The sequence below is a fragment of the Leucopleurus acutus genome (assembly GCF_964270905.1).
Source record: "Leucopleurus acutus genome assembly, chromosome: 12".
Lineage (NCBI taxonomy): Eukaryota > Metazoa > Chordata > Mammalia > Artiodactyla > Delphinidae > Leucopleurus > Leucopleurus acutus.
Window position 1 is genome coordinate 45,923,132 of NC_139154.1, and position 23,533 is coordinate 45,946,664.

General features: G+C 37.4%; 1 protein-coding gene across 3 annotated transcripts in view; it reads right to left on the reverse strand.

The window, feature by feature from the left end:
* Window positions 1-23,533, reverse strand: part of ITSN2 (intersectin 2) — a 159,671-nt gene that overhangs the window by 114,831 nt on the left and 21,307 nt on the right. For all 3 annotated transcript variants that reach the window (XM_082852152.1, XM_082852150.1, XM_082852151.1), the window contains exon 2: window positions 18,595-18,658. In XM_082852152.1, coding sequence (XP_082708278.1) covers window positions 18,595-18,625 — 31 coding nt within the window. In that variant the 5' untranslated portion in view covers window positions 18,626-18,658. The remainder of the gene's footprint in view (window positions 1-18,594; window positions 18,659-23,533) is intronic.

Sequence of the window (23,533 nt, forward strand, 5' to 3'; positions counted from 1 at the left end):
CAGAAAAGCTGTTCAACAATGCACTGATGATGTCTGACTCTGCTTCCATAACCTCCTCCTGGTTCACCTTACTCCTTAAACTCAGACAGTTTGGCCACTGAATGTGCTGTCCCTAAGAAAGGGATCAGCATCGCCTCTTAGCTGGTTGGTGCATCCTCCAGGTGGCAGCTCAGCTAAAAAGGGACCTAGAGGAGTCAAAGTTAATTCTGGTTAGGGTTTACAAAAATGTCCCTGTCCCTCTTGCACCTAACACTTCTAGATCACTAGAAGATAGTGAAGTTATAACTAAATGGAACACCGAGATCTTTTGGCAGTGGAGAGCAACGAGCAGGCATCTGAAGAGACATACCTTAGAGCCCAAGAGGTATGGGAGTGGGAGAAGCATGACCTTTTCTCTTTCAGAACTGGCCCTGGAGTCTTCTTCCCTAAGGACAATGCACTGGTGTGGCTCTCCTAAACTGCTGGAAGCACCTTAAAATTTATGTGACTCTGAGTCTGCCATCCCCAACCAGATGGCTTTCACTACCATCTGATCCTCATCCACTCTCAGTCTTAGGCAGGTCATGTGCACCTGAGTCCCAGGGGTATGGATTTCTCTGTTCCTGCCCCTCCACCCTGGGGCATCCAAACTTCTCCTTGTATCTGTGATTGGTCTTGGGAAGCACTTTCCTGCTGCTCCACCAGCAGCAGTAGGAGTAATACCTCTGCTTGGTATTGGTATAGAATCTTAGACACAAGGTTTCCTTCCCCTGCGCTCAGGGGCAGACAGGTTTTTCTTCTACTCTTACCCCAGCAGCAATGTGTCTCTGCCTGTGTCTTTGGGGTGAGTCTTTAACTGACCCACTCTCAGTGGCTTAAGGTTTTTACTTAATAGGAAAAAGAGATGCAAGGAAATGCATGGTATTTCATGTTTGTCTGCCTACAGCTGCCTGCAACTGAGGTGGGGGCTCTTTCTGGTCTCTTGCACAGCCTCCATCTTTCTCATGAGCACCCAGTTAATGCCCACAGGAACCAGCTTGTAAGTATAAACTCCCATTGTGTCTATAGCCCCCAGTCATTCCAGACCAACATGCTGGCCCTCACTTGTCTTTCGGTAGTTCATTGAAATTTTATCTTATTTCTGTAACAAATGCCCTACTTAGAGTACTGTTTGCATCCATAAAGTTTGAGGTTAAATTCTGTAGAGAACTGCTCCAACTTCATTGGAGTCATAGAAATCCTTCAATTTGCCATCAGTCCCATGTTCCACCCTGCATTCCAGCCCCCTTTACTCAACAGCTCTACTGAAAACATCAGTCCATTTATTTATCAAACATGACTCTCCTATGTCTATGTTGAATCCAATCTAATCTGCTTCATAATTTCTAGAAACTTTCAAAGTTTTTGGTACACCGACGGTGATGTGATTTCCTAAAGCTACCTTGGATTTTTTTTTTATGTTCTCTTTGATAATTTAAATAGGATCCAGGAAGAGAAAAGCCAATAACATAGAATTAAATCACTATCTTGAAACAAGACTTAGTTATGAGTGCATATTTCAATAGGAACAACAAAGCAGCTCCAGAGAAGAAGGTGGTATGAGAGGCCTAGAAATATTCTATGAGGCAATTAAGGAACTAAAGATATTAAGCCTGAATAATCAAAGGTTAAGGAAGAAAAAGTAAAAAAAAAAAAAAAAAAAAAAAATACCCCCTTTAAAAATCACACTAAAATACAAAAATACTTATGGATAAACCTGACGAAGGAGGTGAAAGACTTATATGCTGAGAACTAAAACACTGATAAAGGAAACTGAAGATGATTCAAAGAAATGGAAAGATATGCCATGCTCTTAGATTGGAAGAATTAACATTGTTAAAATGGCCATACTACCCAAAGCAATCTACAGATTTAAGGTGACAGGGATCAAATTACCCATGATATTTTCCACAGAACTAGAACAAATAATCCTAAAATTTATATGGGAACATAAAATACCAAGAATTGCCAAAGCAATCCGGAGGAAAAAGAACAAAGCTGGAGGCATAACCCGCCCAGACTTTAGAGAATACTACAAAGCTACGGTAATCAAAACAGTGTGGTATTGGCACAAAAACAGACACATGGATCAACAGAACAGAATAGACAGCCCAGAAATAGACACACACCTATGGTCAATTAATCTTCAACAAAGGAGGCGAGAATATACAATGGAGAAAAGAAAGTCTCTTCAGCAAGTGGTGCTGGGAACGCTGGACAGCCGCATGTAAATCAATGAAGTTAGAACACACCCTCACACCACACACAAAAATAAACTCCAAATTGCTTAAATACTTAAATATAAGATGACACCATAAAAATCCTAGAAGAGAACATAGGCAAAACATCCTCTGAAATAAATTGCACCAGCATTTTCTTAGGTCAGTCTCCCAAGGCAATAGAAGTAAAAGCAAAAATAAACAAATGGGACCTAATCAAACTTATAAGCTTTTTTAAAACTCTTTATTTTATATTGGAGTATAGTTGATTAACAATGTTGTGTTAGTTTCAGGTGTATAGTACAGAGATTCAGTTATACAAATACATGTATCTATTCTTCTGCAAATTCTTTTCTCATTTAGGTTGTTACGTAATATTGAGCAGAGTTCCCTGTGCTATACAGTAGGTCCTTGTTGGTTACCCATTTTAAATATAGTAGTGTGTACATGTCAATCCCAAACTCCCTAACCATCCCTCCCTCCCACCAATCCCCCCGGTAACCATAAGTTCGTCAAACTTACAAGCTTTTGCACAGCAAAGGAAACCATAAACAAAATGAAAAGACAACCTATGGACTGGGAGAAAATATTTGCAAATGATACAAATGACAAGGGCTTCATTTCCAAAGTATACAAACAGCTTATACAATACAGTAATAAAAAATAACCCAATCAAAAAATGGGCAGAAGACCTAAATAGGCATTTCTCCAAAGAAGACATACAGATAGCCAATAGGCACATGAAAAGATGCTCAACATTGCTAACTATTAGAGAAATGCAAATCAAAAACCTACAATGAGGTACCACCTCACACTGGTCAGAATGGCCATCATTAAAAAGTCTACAAATAAATGCTGGAGAGGATGTGGAGAAAAGGGAACCCTTCTACACTCTTGATAGGAATGTAAATTAGTGCAGCCACTATGGAAAACAATATGGAGGTTCCTTAAAAAATTGAAAATAGAGTTGCCATATGATCCAGCAATCCCACTCCTGGGCATATATCCAGATAAAACTATAATTCGAAAAGATACACGCACCCCAATGTTCATAGCAGCACTACTTACAACAGCCAAGACACGGAAGCAACCTAAAGGTCCACTGAGAGATGAATGGATAAAGAAGATGTGGTATGTATACACAGGGGAATACTACTCAGCCATTAAAAAGAATGAAATAATGCCATTTGCAGCAACATGGATGGACCTAGAGATGATCATACTAAGTGAAGTAAGTCAGAAAGAGAAAGACAAATACCATATGATATCACTTATATGTGGAATCTAAAATATGACACAAATGAACTTATTTACGAAACAGAAACAGGAAACAAACTTATGGTTACCAAAGGGGAAAGATGGTGGGAGAGAGATAAACTAGGAGTTTGGGATTAGCAGATACAAACTACTATATATAAAATAAACAACAAGGTCCTACTGTATAGCACAGGGAACTATATTCAATATTCTGTAATAAACCATAATGAAAAAGAATATGTATATATATATGTATAACTGAATCACTTTGTTGTACACCAGAAACTATCACAACATTGTAAATCAACTATACTTCAGTTTAAAAAAAAGATTAAAGAAGACATGGTAGCAACTCTAAGTGTTTCTACAAATTGTTATGCAGAATACGAAGTGGTTATTTGCCTTCCATACATGAATTAGGAAAAGGACCACCATTTTGAAGAAAGTTAGGACTGTATGAAGAGGGAATCAACCCCACCAGAAATTACTCTTTTGTTACCAGAGGTGTTAAAACAGACAATGGTCTGCTAAATCTGAAAATGTCTGAGGGTCTCTTAAGCCATGAAAAACAAACAATGATTTTATGATCCTTTCCATTTGCTCTGAACATGAGACCCAGTCTCAACTCACTACCCCCAAATACATCTCCACCCTCTTCCTTTCATAGCTAAATGGCAGCAGTGGAGCATAAAGGAACACAGTGGAGATTCTGCTCCTGTGTGCTAACCAGTTTTGTGACTTGAGCAGGCCTTTAAACTTCCTCACCCTTTGTTTCCTTACCTAGGACTTGTTTTAAGAATGGTGTATGTAAAGGTGATTTCAAAAGTATAAAGTATGTAGCAGGCAATACTTGACTAGCCAATGTCCTACACCAGAGATATGCAACCCCTGGCTGAATCACCTGGGGAGCTTTAGGAGACAAAACCTATTCCAACAGACCAAGTAAAGCAGAATCTCTGGGGAATGAGGCACAAGCTTCACAATTTTTAAAAAGCTCTCCAGGTGATTCTTTTGTGCAGCCAGGGTGAGGAAACACTGTCCTATACAAACCAGGTTTGCACCTTGCCTCCTCTTCTTTCTATCACTCCGCAGAATATTCTGCTCCAGCCAACTCAGGACAACTAGCAAATAATGCTGTCCAAAGGCAACAACTGGTGGCTGTCAAAGTGAAGTATGTGGTCTCTTTCTCCTAAGGATGCCACAGGCATCTTGCAATTCTATCCTGTTAAAAGATGAGTTAATCTCATCTTACTTTTTCTCACAGAGATATATGCAGATCTTTTTTAAATCCCCTTTACCCTACTGTTCTCTCAACTCTTGACCATCTCAGAGAAACAACCTTCCCTCTCTTATCATTTGCTTTTAAAGTCCAACAACATTAGCAGAGTAATAGTAGTACTTAGTAGAAGAAGCAACTACTATTTACTATTACTTTATACCAGCAACCATGCTAAGCATATTAATATTACGTTTAATTTTTACAACAGTTCGTGAACAAGGTTTACAGAAGTTACAGACGAAAAAAACAAAGCTAGGGAAGTTAAGTAACTGGCCTAACACCATATAGCTGATTCAATTTTTAGCTAGAATCTTCCTGTACTTTAGAGTATAAGTCCAAAGTTTCTGCTCTTAACTATTACACCACATTGCCTCCCTGACTACTTTGATATTTATTTTACTTTAGCAGTATTATTTTTGTAATTTAAAAATGACCAGCAGGGGCTTCCCTGGTGGCGCAGTGGTTGAGAGTCCGCCTGCCGATGCAGGGGACACGGGTTCGTGCCCCGGTCCAGGAAGATCCCACATGCCGTGGAGCGGCTGGGCCCGTGAGCCATGGCTGCTGAGCCTGCGCGTCTGGAGCCTGTGCTCTGCAATGGGAGAGGCCACAACAGTGAGAGGCCCGCGTACCACAAAAAAAAAAAAAAAAAAAAAAGACCAGCAACAAAATGTAAAGGAGATACATATAAACTGACATTTGAATATAAAAATATGTGTCTCTTTTACATGTCAGAGTAATCAAATTTTCCCTTGGAATAATGTATCTTAAAACATTGGGGGGGGGGGGAATTCCCTGGTGGTCCAGTGGTTAGGACTCCATGCTTCTAGCACAGGGGGCCCAGGTTTGATCCCTGGTGGGGGAACTAAGATCCTGCAAGCTGCACAGCACGGCCAAAAATAAAAAAATTTTTGAACACTGATTATATAAAAAATATGTAGAAAAATGTTAATCGTGATACTATTATTTACTATTTAACAAGAAATCTATACAAAACAAAAACCAAGAACAACAAGAATGCTGGTAGTGTATCCCTATCTCAGAAAAGTAAATTCTTACAAACGCCATATACATAACATCCTCTTTCTCATCCCATGACATATGTTCCCTTTACTTGGATTGCCATTCATATCAGCGTCTTCCATTTCAAACTTTCTCTTTCAAGGTCCAGGACAGGTGTCACTTTCTCCAGGAGGTCCCTGACACCTGCAGGTCAAATTAATTGCTTCCTCCCCTAGATTCTCAAGAGACTTCTCCATGCTTCTATAGAGCACTTAAAAAGGTTCTGTAATTGTTTGCTATCCATCTGTTCTACCAGACTATGAGCCCTTGGAGGACAAGAGCTTTGTGTGTTTATCTTTCTATGCTCAGAACTGGCAGAGTACCCAGCACAAACACTTAAAAATGTCTGGAAAAACTGGAGTAGAGAAAAAGCAGAGAGGTAAGATCAGGACTTGGGGAAAGACAAGAGTTATTTACAAATCTTTCTGTTGTCCATCCTTCACATATAGTTATATCAGCTTTCTGTGGAGGTCTTTAAAGCTATATATTCAACATGGCTAATAATCACCTATACTTCATTTCTGATTACCTTTTCAGTTTACTCAGCTTCTACCAACAAGAAACCAAGTATGTTTAGGTATGTAAACTCAAACATATTTGCTGACTATAGTCCATAAAAATTTGCCTTACAAAGTTGTTTACAGGAATGCATATCACTGAAATATAGGTGCCCACTATAATTTTTTTGTGTGTGTGTGTGCTACGCGGGCCTCTCACTGTTGTGGCCTCTCCCGTTGCGGAGCACAGGCTCCGGACGCGCAGGCTCAGTGGCCATGGCTCACGGACCCAGCCGCTCCGCGGCATGTGGGATCTTCCCGGACCGGGGCACGAACCCATGTCCCCTGCATCGGCAGGCGGACTCTCAACCACTGCGCCACCAGGGAAGCCCTGCCCACTATAATTTTAAACACTAGATGGATTTAATATTTCTAAGCCTTAAATGACTGGATTTTTAAAAAAAATCTATAAACATCCTCTCTTAAAGACAAGATTTAAGATTAGAGTTAAAAATAAAGAAACAGGGAATTTCCTCGCAGTCCAGTGGTTAGGGCTTGGTGCTTTCACTGCGGTGGCCCTGGTTTAGTCCCTGGTCCAGGAACTAAGATCCCCATAAGCCTTGCATTGGGGGTGGGGTTAGTGGGGGACCTAAAATAGCTAAACCTACACACTTTTAAAATAAATACCATACACATGGTAAAGAAACCCCTACTTTATTAGTTTATCATGAAATAAATTAACCAATCATGAATCCTGTGACTAGGAAGGCAAGTAGCGTGGCTACAGAACTGATTTAATACTGTATGACTTTGGAAAAATGATGCTGATGATAAAAAAATAATGACCACAACAAAAAGGATTACAAAGATGGAAGCAACTCACCTTTATTGAGCCCTATCGGTCAGGGACTTCAAATACAGTAACTCACCGACTGCCACCACTACCTTATATATAAGGTACTACACTATTACCCGCATTTTACAGATGAGGAAACCAAAACTCACCGTGGTAAAGGAACTTGCTCAAGGTCACACAACTAACAAGTGGCAGAACTGAGATTAGAACCTAGGTAGCCTGAACTCTCTACACTACACTGTCTCCCAGTGTACACAGATAAGATGCTCACATTCTCTGTACCTTGATTGCCACCTCTATAAACAAGAGTATTACCTAACTCCTCAGGGTTGTTGTAAATACGACACGTAATATGTAACATATCCACACTAAAAAACACTAAATATCATTTTTTATCTATTAGACTGACAAAATAACAATAGCTAACATTTAACAAAACTTACCATGTGTCAGGTACTTTTCTTAAGAGTTTTACATGTATTGTTTCTATTAAGTCTCACAAGAATTCTATGAGGTAACTATTATTACTATCACTATTTTTCAGAGGAGAAAACAGAGGCATGGCGAGATTAAATAATTTGTCCAAGGTAACAAAGTCGGCAAATGTTAAAGGCGGGATTGGAATCCATGCAGGCTTAATTAAGGGTCTTAATCTGCACCTTGATGATAATTAAAAAGAAACAGACCTACAGATATGTTGTCAGTTGATTTCAACAAAAATATCAAGATAATTCACTGGGGAAAGAATAGTCTTTTCAACAAATTATGCTTAAAGAACTGGACATCCATTTAAAAAAAAAGAATCTCAAACTTGTACCATATACAAAAATTAACTCTAAATGGATCATATCTAATGTACATGTAAGGGCTAAATTATGAAACTTCCTAAAGAAAGCAAAGAAGAAACTCTCTGTGACTCTGGTTAAGGCAAGACTTTTTAGGACACAAATGGCACAAACCATTAAAAATTTTTCGATAAATTGAACTTCATCAAAATCTAAAACCTCTGCTCTCATAAAGGCAGTGTTAAGAAAATGAAAAGACAAGCTACAGACTAGGAGGAAATATCTGCAAAACATATGTGATAAAGGACACATATGCAGCATATCTAAAGAACTACAGATTCGACTCAATAAGAAGACAATCCCTGCTTTGAAAAATGCGCAAAAGATCTGAATAGACACATCAAACGATACACAGATGGCAAATAAGCATATGACAAGATGTTCAATGACACTGATCATCAGGGAAGTGAATACAAAAACCACAATAAGATATCACTACATGCCTATTAGAATGTCTGGAATTAAAAAAAAAATGCTGGCAAAGATGCTGGGCAACCAAAACTCTCACACATTGCTGGTGGGAAGGCAAAGAGATAATTTGGAAAAGTCTGGCAACTTCTTATGAAGTTAAATATACATTTACCATAATAACACCCCAACAATAACCCTTGGGAATTTACTCAAGAGAAATAAAGACCTATTTCCAGATAAAAATCTGTCATTTGATGGTTATAGCCGGTTTAGACATTATGTCTAAAGTTCCAAAACCTGGAAGTAACCCAAATGCCTTTTGCAGATGAATGGGTAAACAAATTGTGGTACACATTTATACAATGGAATACTACTTGGCAAGAAAGAGAAATATATGCAACGCCATGGATGAATCACAAAAGTATTCTGTTAAGTGAAAGAAGCCACAAAGATACAAAAGGCTACCTATTGTGTATTTCATTTATATAATATTCTGGAAAGACAAAACTATAGAGACAGAAATCTGATCAGTGGTTGCCAGTAGCTAAGGGTAAGGTGAAGGGACAAAGGAAAATTTTAGGTGATGGAAATGTTCCATATCTCAATCTACACGGCTATATACATTTGTCAAAACTCATCAAACTGTATTAAAAAGGGGTGAATTATATCTCAATAAACCCAACTTAAAACAAAAATATAAAGCCTCTAACACATGCCTGTCACATGGAGAGTGCTAAATAAATCAGTTTCCTTACTCAACCCAATCCCAGGGAACAACATAATTAAGGAGAAGGCAGAGCATTAAAATCTTTCTCAGGCTTTTCTTGTGATAAAGGTACTCTTGCCAGAAAATACTGAAAGTGAGGCCTTTTAGTCAGAAACCTTACGACTATTTTAAGTCTGAACAGTCTGGTTGGGGAAGCTTGAGCTGCTCTAACATACATCATCCCCAGGCAGTGACAGACTGCTATCCTAAGACTACAGAGAAGTCTGTTTCAGCAGAAGGGAATCTGTGTCAATCCTTATCACATTATAACACTTTCTTATATACTACTATCTCCTCACCTTTCTTTGGGTACCTGTTTTTGCAGTGGCCAGCTCACCCTATCTGATAATGCTTACTGCTTAGTTCTTCGTGACTCCAACCAGCAACCTTGACACCTTCATATATTGTACATTCATTCAACAAACATTTATAGGGCACCAATGTGTGTAAGGACGAGTGGTACAAAAATAAAACGACCCCCTTAAATGAGCTCAGAGACTTTCTAATATTTAAGGGACACCACAAGCCAAGAGAGTCACACACAACAATCATGATTAAATATTATCATGATTAATGTTACTAACAGAATAAAAATGTCCTAAGTCATATGAGAATAATTTTTAAGTAGTATTCAAATAATCTTCAATTCTGAACACTTCCCCAAAGATGACCATATTAAAACATGTTATTAACGCACTAGAATTTTACAGAAAGGAAAAGTCATATAGAAATAAGAAAACTATGAAATATATGTAATTCAAAGCCAATTTTAAAATAGTTGATCCAACTCTAGCTTTCTTATTTAGAATATATACTAACAGAACCTTTTAAAGAGCCAACAGTCTATTATTTTGAACTTCAAGTAAAATATATCCTAAGGTTAATCTACATTTATTCATAAGTCTTATAGAAAGGCAGGAAAACCTAAGTTTTGGGGTTGATGTTTTCAATATTTCCTTAAAAATCTAAAATCTTTTACATTGTCTGATGATCACCTTAGAAATCTATTACAATTCTATCCACTGCCCCCCAATTCATCACTAAATTGAGAATGTGGTATTTTCATAAAGATTTCTGTTGCTTAGTCTCATCTACTGGCTCTGTCAAATATGTTCTCATTGTCTATGTAGCAGGAAAAATACAGGTTTACAGAACAACCACAGTATGCTAGATCCCATGCAATAAGTAGTGTCATCCCTGTTTTACATATATAGATATACATACATATGCATATGTTCATACACACACACACAAATAAGTTCCACATGGTTAAGCTGCATAGCTGGGTAGTGACACAGCAGTATTCCAACACATAGTTCTGAACATACATGATTCAGAAAGGTTATATCCCACTTGTATGCTATAAAAATTAAATGATACCAGAAATAGTCTTCATTGGTACATTTCTCCAATTCAAAGTAAGAGTCAAATGATATATATTGACCCAGTACTAACTTAAATCTCTAAAACACAACTGGAATACTGGTCTAGATAGAACTGAAGTCTCAACTGTAGGGACCTGAGTAATAAATGCTTGGGTTGTTATATGTGCAGTACAACACTACAGCTGATTCTACAGGTCCAATGCTTAACAAAAATTTCTTAATTACACAGTTGAAAACAGTAACAAGCTCTAAAATTCTAAAAAGGTAATAAAGCTCTAAAATTAAAAATGGTATTTTTTTCCTCCTAAAGCCACTAGCTGTTGCTTTTCTCTCCTTCTCCCTTCTCTCTTCCACATTTTAGACAGAGCCACTGTCATGGGCTTCAGCACTTGGTACTCACATAACCAGTCTTTAGTACCTCCACAATTTTGAGGCTGAAACAACCCACATTACACTACAATATGAAATGGTAGCAACATGTATCTGAAGTGGCCTCTTGCCTATCACCTTATGGCTCATATATCATGCCCTGTGTATTTAAAATTTCATTAAATTTTTGAAAAGCAGAAAGCAAACCTACCATGATTAAGGAAGGCTTTGGCAAGGATGATTCTGCTGGTGCAAAAGACGTCAGAAGTAAAAGTCACAAATGGTTAAATATACAATGCAGTGATCTTTTTTAGTTTTGTTAAGGAGATGGGAGACGAAGCAAACAGACTAAGAAAAGAATATCTGTTCAACAGAGCTTTCTGAGATGTATGTGCATTGTCCAACACAGTAGTCACTAGCCATACATGGCTTTGAGCACTTGAAATGTGGCTGTGTGACTGAGCAACTGAATTTTTTACTTTACTTAACTTTTATTAATTTAAATTTAATTTTTATTAATGTAAATATAAATTTAAATAGTCACATGTAGCTAATGGCTACTATATTAGACAACACAGCTCTAAGAACCAAAAAAGTCTAAAATGTCTGTGGTTAGTCTCAGGATGATAAAGTAGACATGGCAAAATTTGAAGACTATGTCAGAAGTATTTAGACAAACAGCCTGGTGTAGGGAGGGCACTTAGAGACAAGTTCCAATGGTATTGGGCATGAAAAAATTTTAACCCAATCAATAACTGAGAATTTACTAAAGGAGCAAACACTGCTTTTGAAGGCTCTGTGCTATACATGGATGCTTATTTCAATAAGATCTTAAACCTTGAATTGGACTTAAATTAGATATATACAAGATTATCTTCAATCTTCAGCTATTTTATAAACTAAGTAGGAGGATAAGTACCTCCTAAGTACTACAGTCTGCATTAGCTGTCAATTCTTCAGAAGTTTAAAAAAACTGACAATTCTACAGCCTGTGGAAGGAAAACCACATTCACAGAAAGATAGACAAGACGAAAAGGCAGAGGACTTTGTACCAGATGAAGTAACAAGACAAAACCCCAGAAAAACAAATAAATGAAGTGGAGGTAGGCAACCTTCCAGAAAAAGATTTCAGAATAATGATAGTGAAGATGATCCAGGACCTCGGAAAAAGAATGGAGGCAAAGATCGAGAAGATGCAAGAAATGTTTAACAAAGACCTAGAAGAATTAATGAACGCCTAGAAGAATTAAAGAACAAACAAACAGAGATGAACAATACAATAACTGAAATGAAAAATACACCAGAAGGAATCAATAGCAGCAAAACTGAGGCAGAAGAACAGATAAGTGACGTGGAAGACAGAATACTGGAATTCACTGCTGCAGAACAAAATAAAGAAAAAAGAATGAAAAGAAATGAAGACAGCCTAAGAGACCTCTGGCACAACATTAAATGCAACAACATTCACATTATAGGGGTCCCAGAAGGAGAAGAGAGAGAGAAAGGACCCAAGAAAATATATGAAGAGATTAGAGTCGAAAACTTCCCTAACATGGGAAAGGAAATAGCCACCCAAGTCGAGGAAGTGCAGAGAGTCACAGGCAGGATAAACCCAAGGAGAAACATGCTGAGAGACAGAGTAATCAAACTGACAAAAATTAAAGACAAAAAAAAATTACTGAAAGCAACAAGGGAAAAACAACAACATACAAGGGAACTCCCATAAGGTTAACAGCTGATTTCTCAGCAGAAACTCTACAAGCCAGAAGGGAGTGACATAATATATTTAAAGTGATGAAAGGGAAGAAACTACAACCAAGATTACTCTACGCGGCAAGGATCTCATTCAGATTCAACAGAGAAATCAAAAGCTTTACAGACAAGCAAAAGCTAAGAGAAATCAACACCACCAAACCAGCTCTACAACAAATGATAAAGGAACTGCTCTAAGTGGCAAACACAAGAGAAGAAAAGGACCTAAAAAAACAAATCCGTAACAATTAAGAAAATGGTAACAGGAACATACATATCGATAATTACCTTAAACATGAATGGACTAAATGCTCCAACCAAAAGACACAGGCTTCCTGAATGGATACAAAAACAAGACCCATATACATGATGTCTACAAGAGACCCACTTCAGACCTACGGACACATACAGACTGAAATTGAGGGGATGGAAAAAGATATTCCATGGAAATGGAAATCAAAAGAAAGCTGGAGTAGCAATACTCATATCAGATAAAATAGACTTTAAAATAAAGAATGTTACAAGAGACAAGGAAGGACACTACATAATGATGAAGGGATCAACCCAAGAAGAAGATATAACAATTATAAATATATATGCACCCAACATAGGAGCACCTCAATACATAAGGCAACTGCTAACAGCTATAAAAGAGGAAATCAACAGTTAACACAGCAATAGTGGGAGACTTCAACACCTCACTTACACCAATGGACAGATCATCCAAACAGAAAATTAATAAGGGAACACAAGCTTTAAATGACACAATAGACCAGATAGATTTAATTGATATTTATAGGACATTCCATCCAAAAACAGCAGATTACACTTTCTTCTCAAGTGCGCATGGAACATTCTCCAGGACAGATCACATCTTGGGTCACAAATCAAGCCTCAGTAAATTTAAGAAAATTGAAATCATATCAAGCATCTTTTCTGACCACAACGTTATGAGATTAGAAATCAATTATAGAGGAAAAAATGTAAAAAACACAAACACATGGAGGCTAAACAATACGTTACTAAATAACCAAGAGATCACTGAAGAAATCAAAGAGGAAATCAAAAAATACCTAGAGACAAATTACAACGAAACCATGGCCATCCAAAACCTATGAGATGCAGCAAAAGTAGTTCTAAGAGGGAAGTTTAAAGCGATACAAGCCTACCTCAAGAAACAAGAAAAATCTCAAATAAACAATCTAACCTTATACCTAAACGAACTAGAGAAAGAAGAAGAAACAAAACCCAAAGTTAGTAGAAGAAAAGAAATCATAAAGATCAGAGCAGAAATAAATGAAATAGAAACAAAGAAAATATAAAGATCAATAAAACTAAAAGCTGGTTCTTTGAGAAGATAAACAAAATTGATAAACCATTAGCCAGACTCATCACGAAAAAGAGGGAGAGGACTCAAATCAATAAAATTAGAAATGAAAAAGGAGAAGTTACAACAGACACCGCAGAAATACAAAGCATCCTAAGAGACTACTACAAGCAACTCTATGCCAATAAAATGGACAACCTGGAAGAAACAGACAAATTCTTAGAAAGGTCTAACCTTCTAAGACTGAACCAGGAAGAAATAGAAAATATGAACAGACCAATCACATGTAATGAAATTGAAACTGTGATTGAAAATCTTCCAACAAACAAAAGTCTAGGACCAGATGGCTTCACAGGTGAATTCTATCAAACATTTAGAGAAGAGCTAACACCCATCCTTCTCAAACTCTTCCAAAAACTGCGGAGGAAGGAACACTCCCAAACTCATTATGTGAGGCCACCATCACCCTGATAACAAAACCAGATAAAGATACTACAAAAAAAGAAAATTACAGACCAATATCACTGAAGAATATAGTTGCAAAAATCCTCAACAAAATACTAGCAAACAGAATCCAACAATACATTAAAAAGATCATACACCACGATCAAGTGGGATTTATCCCAGGGATGCAAGGAGTCTTCAATATACACAAATTAATCAATGTGATACACCATATTAACAAACTGAAGAAGAAAAACCTTATGATCATCTCAATAGATGCAGAAAAAGCTTCCAACAAAATTCAACACCCATTTATGATAGAAAACTCTCCAGAAAGTAGACAGAGAGGGAACTACCTCAACATAATAAAGGCCATATATGACAAACCCACAGCAAACATCATTCTCAATGGTGAAAAACTGAAAGCATTTCCTCTAAGATCAGGAACAAGCCAAGGATGTCCACTCTTGCCACTATTATTCAACATAGTTTTGGAAGTCCTAGCCACAGCAATCAGAGACGAAAAAGAAATAAAAGGAATACAAATTGGAAAAGAAGTAGTAAAACTGTCACTGTTTGCAGAGGACATGATACTATACATAGAGAATCCTAAAGATGCTACCAGAAAACTACTAGAGCTAATCAATGAATTTGGTAAAGTAACAGGATACAAAATTAATGCACAGAAATCTCCTGATTCCTATATACTAACGATGAAAAATCTGAAAGAGAAATTAAGGAAACACTCCCATTTACCACTGCAACAAAAAAGAATAAAATACCTAGGAATAAACCTACCTAGGGAGACAAAAGACCTGTACGCAGAAAACTATAAGACACTGAGGAAAGAAATTAAAGATGATACAAATAGATGGAGAGATATACCATGTTCTTGGATTATAAGAATCAATATTGTGAAAATGACTATACTACCCAAAGCAATCTACAGATTCAATGCAATCCATATCAAATTTCCAATGGCATTTTTTACAGAAACTGAACAAAAAATTTCACAATTTGTATGGAAACACCAAAGACCCTGAATAGCCAAAGCAATCTTGAGAATGAAAAACAGAGCTGGAGGAATCAGGCTCCCTGACTTCAGACTATACTACAAAGCTACAGTAATCAAGACAGTATGGTACTGGCACAAAAACAGAAATATAGATCAATGGAACAGGATAGAAAGCCCAGAGATAAACCCACGCACATATGGTCACCTTATCTTTGATAAAGGAGGCAGGAATGTACAGTGGAGAAAGAACAGCCTCTTCAATAAGTGGTGCTGGGAAAACTGGACAGCTACATGTAAAAGTATGAGATTAAATCACTCCCTAACACCATACACAAAAATAAGCTCAAAATGGATTAAAGACCTAAATGTAAGGCCAGAAACTATCAAACTCTTAGAGGAAAACATAGGCAGAGCTCTCTATGACATAAATCACAGCAAGATCCTTTTTGACCCATCTCCTAAAGAAATGGAAATAAAAACAAAAATAAACAAATGGGACCTAATGAAACTTCAAAGCTTCTGCACAGGAAAGGAAACCATAAACAAGACCAAAAGACAACCCTCAGAATGGGAGAAAATATTTGCAAATGAAGCAACTGACAAAGGATTAATCTCCAAAATTTACAAGCAGCTCATGCAGCTTAATAACAAAAAAACAAACAACCCAATCCAAAAATGGGCAGAAGACCTAAATAGACATTTCTCCAAAGAAGATATACAGACTGCCAACAAACACATGAAAGAATGCTCAACATCATTAATCATTAGGGAAATGGAAATCAAAACTACCGTGAGATACCATCTCACACCAGTCAGAATGGCCATCATCAAAAAATCTAGAAACAATAAATGCTGGAGAGGGTGTGGAGAAAAGGGAACCCTCTTGCACTGCTGGTGGGAATGTGAATTGGTACAGCCACTATGGAGAACAGTATGGAGGTTCCTTAAAAAACTACAAATAGAACTACCATATGACCCAGCAATCCCACTACTGGGCATATACCCTGAGAAAACCATAATGCAAAAAGAGTCATGTACCAAAATGTTCACTGCAGCTCTATTTACAATAGCCCGGAGATGGAAACAACCTAAGTGTCCATCATCAGATGAATGGATAATGAAGATGTGGCACATATATACAATGGAATATTACTCAGCCATAAAAAGAAACGAAATTGAGCTATTTGTAATGAGGTGGATAGACCTAGAATCTGTCATACAGAATGAAGTAAGTCAGAAAGAGAAAGACAAATACCGTATGCTAACACATATATATGGAATTTAAGGGAAAAAAATGTCATGAAGAACCTAGGAGTAAGACAGAAATAAAGACACAGATCTACTAGAGAATGGACTTGAGGATATGGGGAGGGGGAAGGGTAAGCTGCGACAAAGCGAGAGAGACATGGACATATATACACTACCAAACGTAAGGTAGATAGCTAGTGTGAAGCAGCAGCATAGCACAGGGAGATCAGCTCGGTGCTTTGTTACCGCCTGGAGGGGTCGGATAGGGAGTGTGGGAGGGAGGGAGACACAAGAGGGAAGAGATATGGGAACATATGTATAACTGATTCACTTTGTTATAAAGCAGAAACTAACACACCATTGTAAAGCAATTATACTCCAATAAAGATGTAAAAAAATAAATAAATAAATAAATAAAAAACCGAATCCGCCTGCCAATGCAGGGGACACGGGTTCGAGCCCTGGTCCAGGAAGATCCCACGTGCTGCAGAGCAACTAAGCCCGTGCGCCACACTACTGAGCCTGTGTTCTAGAGCCCACGAGCTACAACTACTGAGCCCACATGCCACAACTACTGAAGCCTGCTCGCCTAGAGCCCGTACTCCGCAACAAGAAAAGCCACCACAACGTGAATCCTGCGCACCACAACGAAGACCCAGCAATGGCAAAAACAAATTAATTAATTTATTTTAAAAAACAGCAACAAAAAAACAATGTACTGATCTTGCCCTATGAGTGAGAACACTTTTTTTTTTAATGTAATTGAACAAATACTAGATGGTAACATTAACATAATCCCTTTGTGAAGGTGGTGGAATTATTGGTGATTTTTTCCTCTTTTTTTCTTTCTAGTGTTCTTTTCTATTATGGTTTTCAATTCAAGTGTTAAAGAATTATTGACTGGACCCTCTATTTCTTTATATTTTTAATTAGCTAATAAAATTTACCTCAAAATTAAGAACTCAGCATCTTTGATTTGTTTAGTGATTTTAAAAATATAATGCATTTTCTCGGGCTTCCCTGGTGGCACAGTGGTTGAGAGTCCGCCTGCCAATGCAGGGGACACGGGTTCGTGTCCCGGTCCGGGAAGATCCCACATGCCGCGGAGCAGCTGGGCTCGTGAGCCATGGCTGCTGAGCCTGCGCGTCCGGAGCCTGTGCTCCGCAACAGGAGAGCCCACAACAGTGAGACGCCCGTGCACCACACACAAAAAATAATAATAATGCATTTTCTCAATTATAAATAACATACACAGTAAGATGACCTATTAAGGGTAATTAATGTATATCTGGGAAATAAAGCTAGGATCAGGAAAAAAAACTTTAAAAACTTTTTATTATTGAAATTACCTAAACATTTTCCTCTAATATGTTTCCTATTAAACAATTGGGTATAGGCATACATAATCCTTTATAAAAGGGAAAATGAACCAATTTTATATGTATATTAGTAATTGAATATTTACTGGTTTAATCAGTTTACAATCATCTCATGCTATCAAAAACAGCTTTAATATTCTCCACTTATGGCACTAAGCTTTTTGTCCTCCAGTTTTACGCATTAAACACAATGTTTAGGTTATTCTTAACTGCTCAAAGGCAAGCACCACATTCCAGATGATACTACAGAACATGCTTATACTGAGCCGTGGGATTTACTGCATAATATTCTAATAGAAGATACATGCAGTGTTCTGAAATAAACTATCTAAATACTTTCAACAAGAATACTTTAAGTTTTTCATTTATAAGTTTCAGAAAAATATCTAAATGGAAATTTTATAACCTCTACCAAAGAAAAAAAATCTCATAACCTCTTTCTCTTGCCACAAGCACGAAGCCACTTACCATTCATAGCTGTGGGAAACTGAGCCATCATGGTCCTGAATTTTCCTTGCTAGCACTCAGCCATCTACAACATGAAAACATTGTGCCATTAATAACACAACAAGGGCAGATTGCAGCTTAGTGCTTCCGCTAAGGAGTAGGAATGTCTGTCCCCTTCAGCTCACACTTCCAACAAAAAACAATGCAGGGCTTCGGCAGCAGCCGAACAGACAATTTACATTTGGGGAAGGGTAGGAGATTTTGTTGAGTAATGGTACTGCCTTTAAAATAAAACTATTTAAAAGAAAAACAGTCATATTTAATAGCAAATACTTAATAGAGAAACCTTTGGCATGAACCAATTTTGTAGAAATTAATTTGGGAAAGAGGAGGGTTGTTACAGCTAGGCAAGAATTTATTTCAAAGAAATCAACTCTATAAATTAATTGTACAATAACATGGAAATCCATACTCTTCTTCAAAAAAAAATCCCCAAACAAGAAAAATATCCAAAATAAATGTAGCATAGCTGTAATTAAGTTCTACAGGTTTATAAAAATGGACTAAAAGTAACTATTAAAACATGTATGTTGGGCTTCCCTGGTGGTGCAGTGGTTAAGAATCCACCTACCAGTGCAGGGGACATGGGTTCGAGCCCTGGTCTGGGAAGATGCCACATGCCGCGGTGCGCGGGCTTCTCATTTAAATATTAACATTTTTAGAAGCCTGAGGAAAAATGTTTGCACAAGCCATCTGAACAAAGAAGGCATAACGAGTTGCATGTCGTGGTGGAAGGTGTCACCAGAGAAGTTGGCTGAGTAGCTGCCAAGAAGTGTTACAAGGCACCATATCATAGTGACTGCAGTGTAAGTCACGAAAAAACTGGTTATAAATCCAGTTTGTTCATTTATAAATTTAATGGCTAAGAGAACAAACAGCAGCTTTTCTTCCTATAAAGCAAACGATCATCTACTAAATTTTGGCCAGATCATTGTGTGGTGAGCAAAGGGATTTAACTGTGATTAAAATGTTTAACGGTATCAGGCATCAGCAGTCTGACACATCTACCTACACAACAGGGATAAGCAAGGACTGGGCAGTAGGGATGAGCAAACCCCCAATAATGTTTGGAATGGCACTGCCAGTTTCAGTCTTCTGACTCCCAGCTTTTCTGTACGTTACCATGATAAACCACCCTCCCTCTCAAAGTGCACATTCTTTTTTTAAGCTTTACTGCAATGGAACTTTAAACCTTTTACAACACTTAAGACTTCACCTGTCACTACACTCTTCTTAGGTAGGAGGAAATTTTACCCATGTACCAGTTAGTTTTCTTCACTTCTTTCTCAAAAGGTAATGTTAACTCCAGGTTTGGAGTTGCTTACTATACAGAAAAATAATACCTAAACTATGGTGGGGTGGTCAAGAACTCCTAGAGGTGGTACTGTGTAGAGCTTCAACAGGTGAGTAAGAATTAGTTAAAGCTATAATGTTAAGAACCTTGTACTTGAACCTGTGGCTGACAAGTTTTAAAACGTTTTAAGGAGGGACACAGTCATATTTCACTTAAAATAAGACAGTCAATTGTGAAGAAAAGGCCAAGCCTGCATCGGGGAGATCAGTTAGAATAACTGGCACAGATAAGAATGCTATCTGGCACCTGATCTAGAACAGTGGCCTCAGGAAGAGAGGAGAAGGGATGAACTGCAGAAGCAATGAAGTGTTTAAAGCAGGTAGAACTCAGGGACTCTTTAGACATAAGAGATCATGGAGAAAAAGGAAGCAAAGAGACGACTCCCAAAATGATACTCTGTGAGACTGGGTGAAGCGTGGTGTCACCAGCTAAATAAAGTGAACACAGAAGGAAATTTCATAAATCAAGTTTTGATTACAACTTCCTCAAATATAGAAATTCTACAAACAGGGGCTTCCCTGGTGGCGCAGTGGTTAAGAATCCGCCTGCCAATGCAGGGGACACGGCTTCGATCCCTGGTCCGCGAAGATCCCACATGCCGCGGAGCAACTAAGCCCGTGCGCCATGACTACTGAGCCTACGCTCTAGAGCCCGTGCTCCGCAACAAGAGAAGCCACCACAATGAGAAGCCCGCGCACCGCGATGAAGAGTAGCTCCTGCTCTCCACAACTAGAGAAAGCCCGCGCACAGCAACGAAGACCCAATGTAGCCAAAAATAAATAAATTAAATAAAATTTAAAAAATAAATAAATTCTACAAACAAGTATAACACTTTTACCTCCCCAATTTTAAATTATTACAAGTAATGTTAAACCAAAATAAGCCAAATCTTGCAAAGAAACTACTGACTTAAGATATGCAGTAGCTAGGACCCCTATTTTATTAGGAGAGAATTTTTTTCCCCAAGATTTAATTTTTTTTTTAGGCAAAATATACTTTAATATATCTGAAAATACAGTTAACAATAATTTCTACCATAACTTTAAAAAAAGATTTCCTTGACTCCTTTTTGTTCTAACCTTCATTCTGCTTGATTAATTTGTAATTGCAAACTATTTACTTTGCACTCTAATATGTTTACTGCATCCACTTTTTTAAAATTAATGTTATTGGAGTATAGTTGCTTTACAATGTTGTGCTAGTTTCTACTGTACAGCAAAGCGAATCAGCTATACGTATACATATGTCCCCTCTTTTTTGGATTTCCTTCCCATTTAGGTCACCACAGAGCACTGAATAGAGTTCCCTGAGCTATACAGTAGGTTCTCATTAGTTACCTATTTTATACATAGTATATACATAGTATAAACAGTGTATATATGTCAATCCCAATCTCCCAATTCATCCCACACCCCTCTCCTGAGATTTTTTTTAAATGTGGGAGAAATCCTCCAAAAGCATTACCTACAATGCATTTTGTAACTGCATAAAAGCATGTGCATTTCCAAAGATAGCTTAAAGAAAAAGCACAGGCTTACAAAAGACAAATAAGGAAAAGGATCCCACAGTCACAAAGCCTTTATCAGTTAGATCTAGGTCCAAAACTTACAGATCATCTATCTAGAACCTCTAGCTAGTCATCATGTACTCTGTGAATACAACAGAACGCCACATAACAAATGCTCAATAATCACAGGTTTAATCCTGAAATAAAACCAAAAAAATAAATCAAATCATGTGAGGGGCAGGGAGGGCAAATCCCCTTAGGGAAGCTGAAGGTACTGGTATTACAGAATATTCTTCCCCTGGTACATGGGATTTAGCCACCCATCCATGCAGGTACTACATTATAACATGTATGTACGTAGGTTACATCTGATTGACTGTGGTAACATCTGAATATGGTAGCATAATTTGTTGGAATCAATAAGCTTCTTTTTAAAACTTTTATATATGCTTTATTTAGGAATTTTTAATGCAAAATATTACATTATCTTTGCCCAACTATATCTGGATTGTTCAGATGACTTTTAAAAAATTTATTTATATATATGTTTGCATGTGTATATATATATCAGATTATTTTCCATTATAGGTTATTACAAGATATTGAATATAGTTCCCTGTATTATATAGTAAATCCTTGTTGCTTATCTATTTTATGTATAGTAGTTTGTATCTGTTAATCCCATACTCCTAATTTATCCCTCCCCACTCCCTTTCCCCTTTGGTGGCCATAAGTTTGTTTTCTGTCTGTGAGTCTGTTTCTGTTTAGTATATAGATTCATTTGTATTATTTTTTTAGATTCCACATATAAGTGATATAATATTTGTCTTTCTCTGCCTGACTTACTTCATTTAGTATGATATTCTCTTGGTCCATCCGTAGGACCATTAAGCTTTTAAAGCCTACCGTTTCATATCTGTTATGTTTATATCAATTCTCTCTGGCCTATTGTAGAATAATTACTTCACGCTTAACAATTCTAATCTATATTTGCAGAGAAATAATAACAATTGAAATTTTGAAAAATACAACAGATACATTTGATGTTTTTTAAAAAAATCAACATTTTTACATTATGTAATCATAAAAGTTACTATTTACTAAGTGCTTACTGTCAATGCAGTACACTTCATTAACTGTCTATCTGTCTTGTTCAATAGTCATTGAGAATCTAAAATATTTCAGGTTCTGTACAAGGAGCTTCACACACAGGAGCTTGTAGACTAGTCTAACAGGTGCCAGACAATGCTAGGTACCTTTGATAATACTAATAATCCTCACAATACCCCTGGAGGACGGAGATACTGTACTCATTTCACACTTGAAGAAACTGAACAATTAAATTACTTGTCAAAATTTAGTAAGTGATGAAGCCAGGATGCAATCCTAAACCTGTCTAATTCTAAAGCCCGTGAACTTCCCATGGACTTTATCTGCCTTTTCCTCTCTTAAATGGGGATAATAATTAATGCTGAGTGGGTCACAGGTTCCTGCAAGCAACAGATCAACTTACTCTTGCTACATTTCTAATGGAAAAGAAACACAAGCCAGAGATGCCCTCCAACACTTAGGTCTACAAGCAATCACATACATAAATTAGGGAGTGCTAATTATTTCTTACCTCTTGGTATAACCCTCTGACAGGAGGAAAAGGATAATCAGCATCTCCCCAGTTACAGGGCTGATGTCTGTTTCAGGCATGTGTGATTGAAGTCAGCATCCAATAAACACCTCTCTCTACTCCTTAAAGGGGGTAACATGTAATGATTGGCAATCTTGGCAGTTTGCAGTTATCATATAATTTGAACACTGTGCTAATTATCAATGGTTTTAGAATATTTATGTGGAGATTTTCCTGCTCATAAGGGGAGAACTGACATTGTTACCTTTTTAGAAACCAAGAAAATATGTGTGGTAGATAGCAGGCATAAGGCAGACCACTGCTTCAATTTAACATAATCCAAATGCAATTTGGAGAATGTGGTAAATATATTCATACTAAGGCAGAGAAAAGTAGAAATGCTTGAATAGGAGTAGGA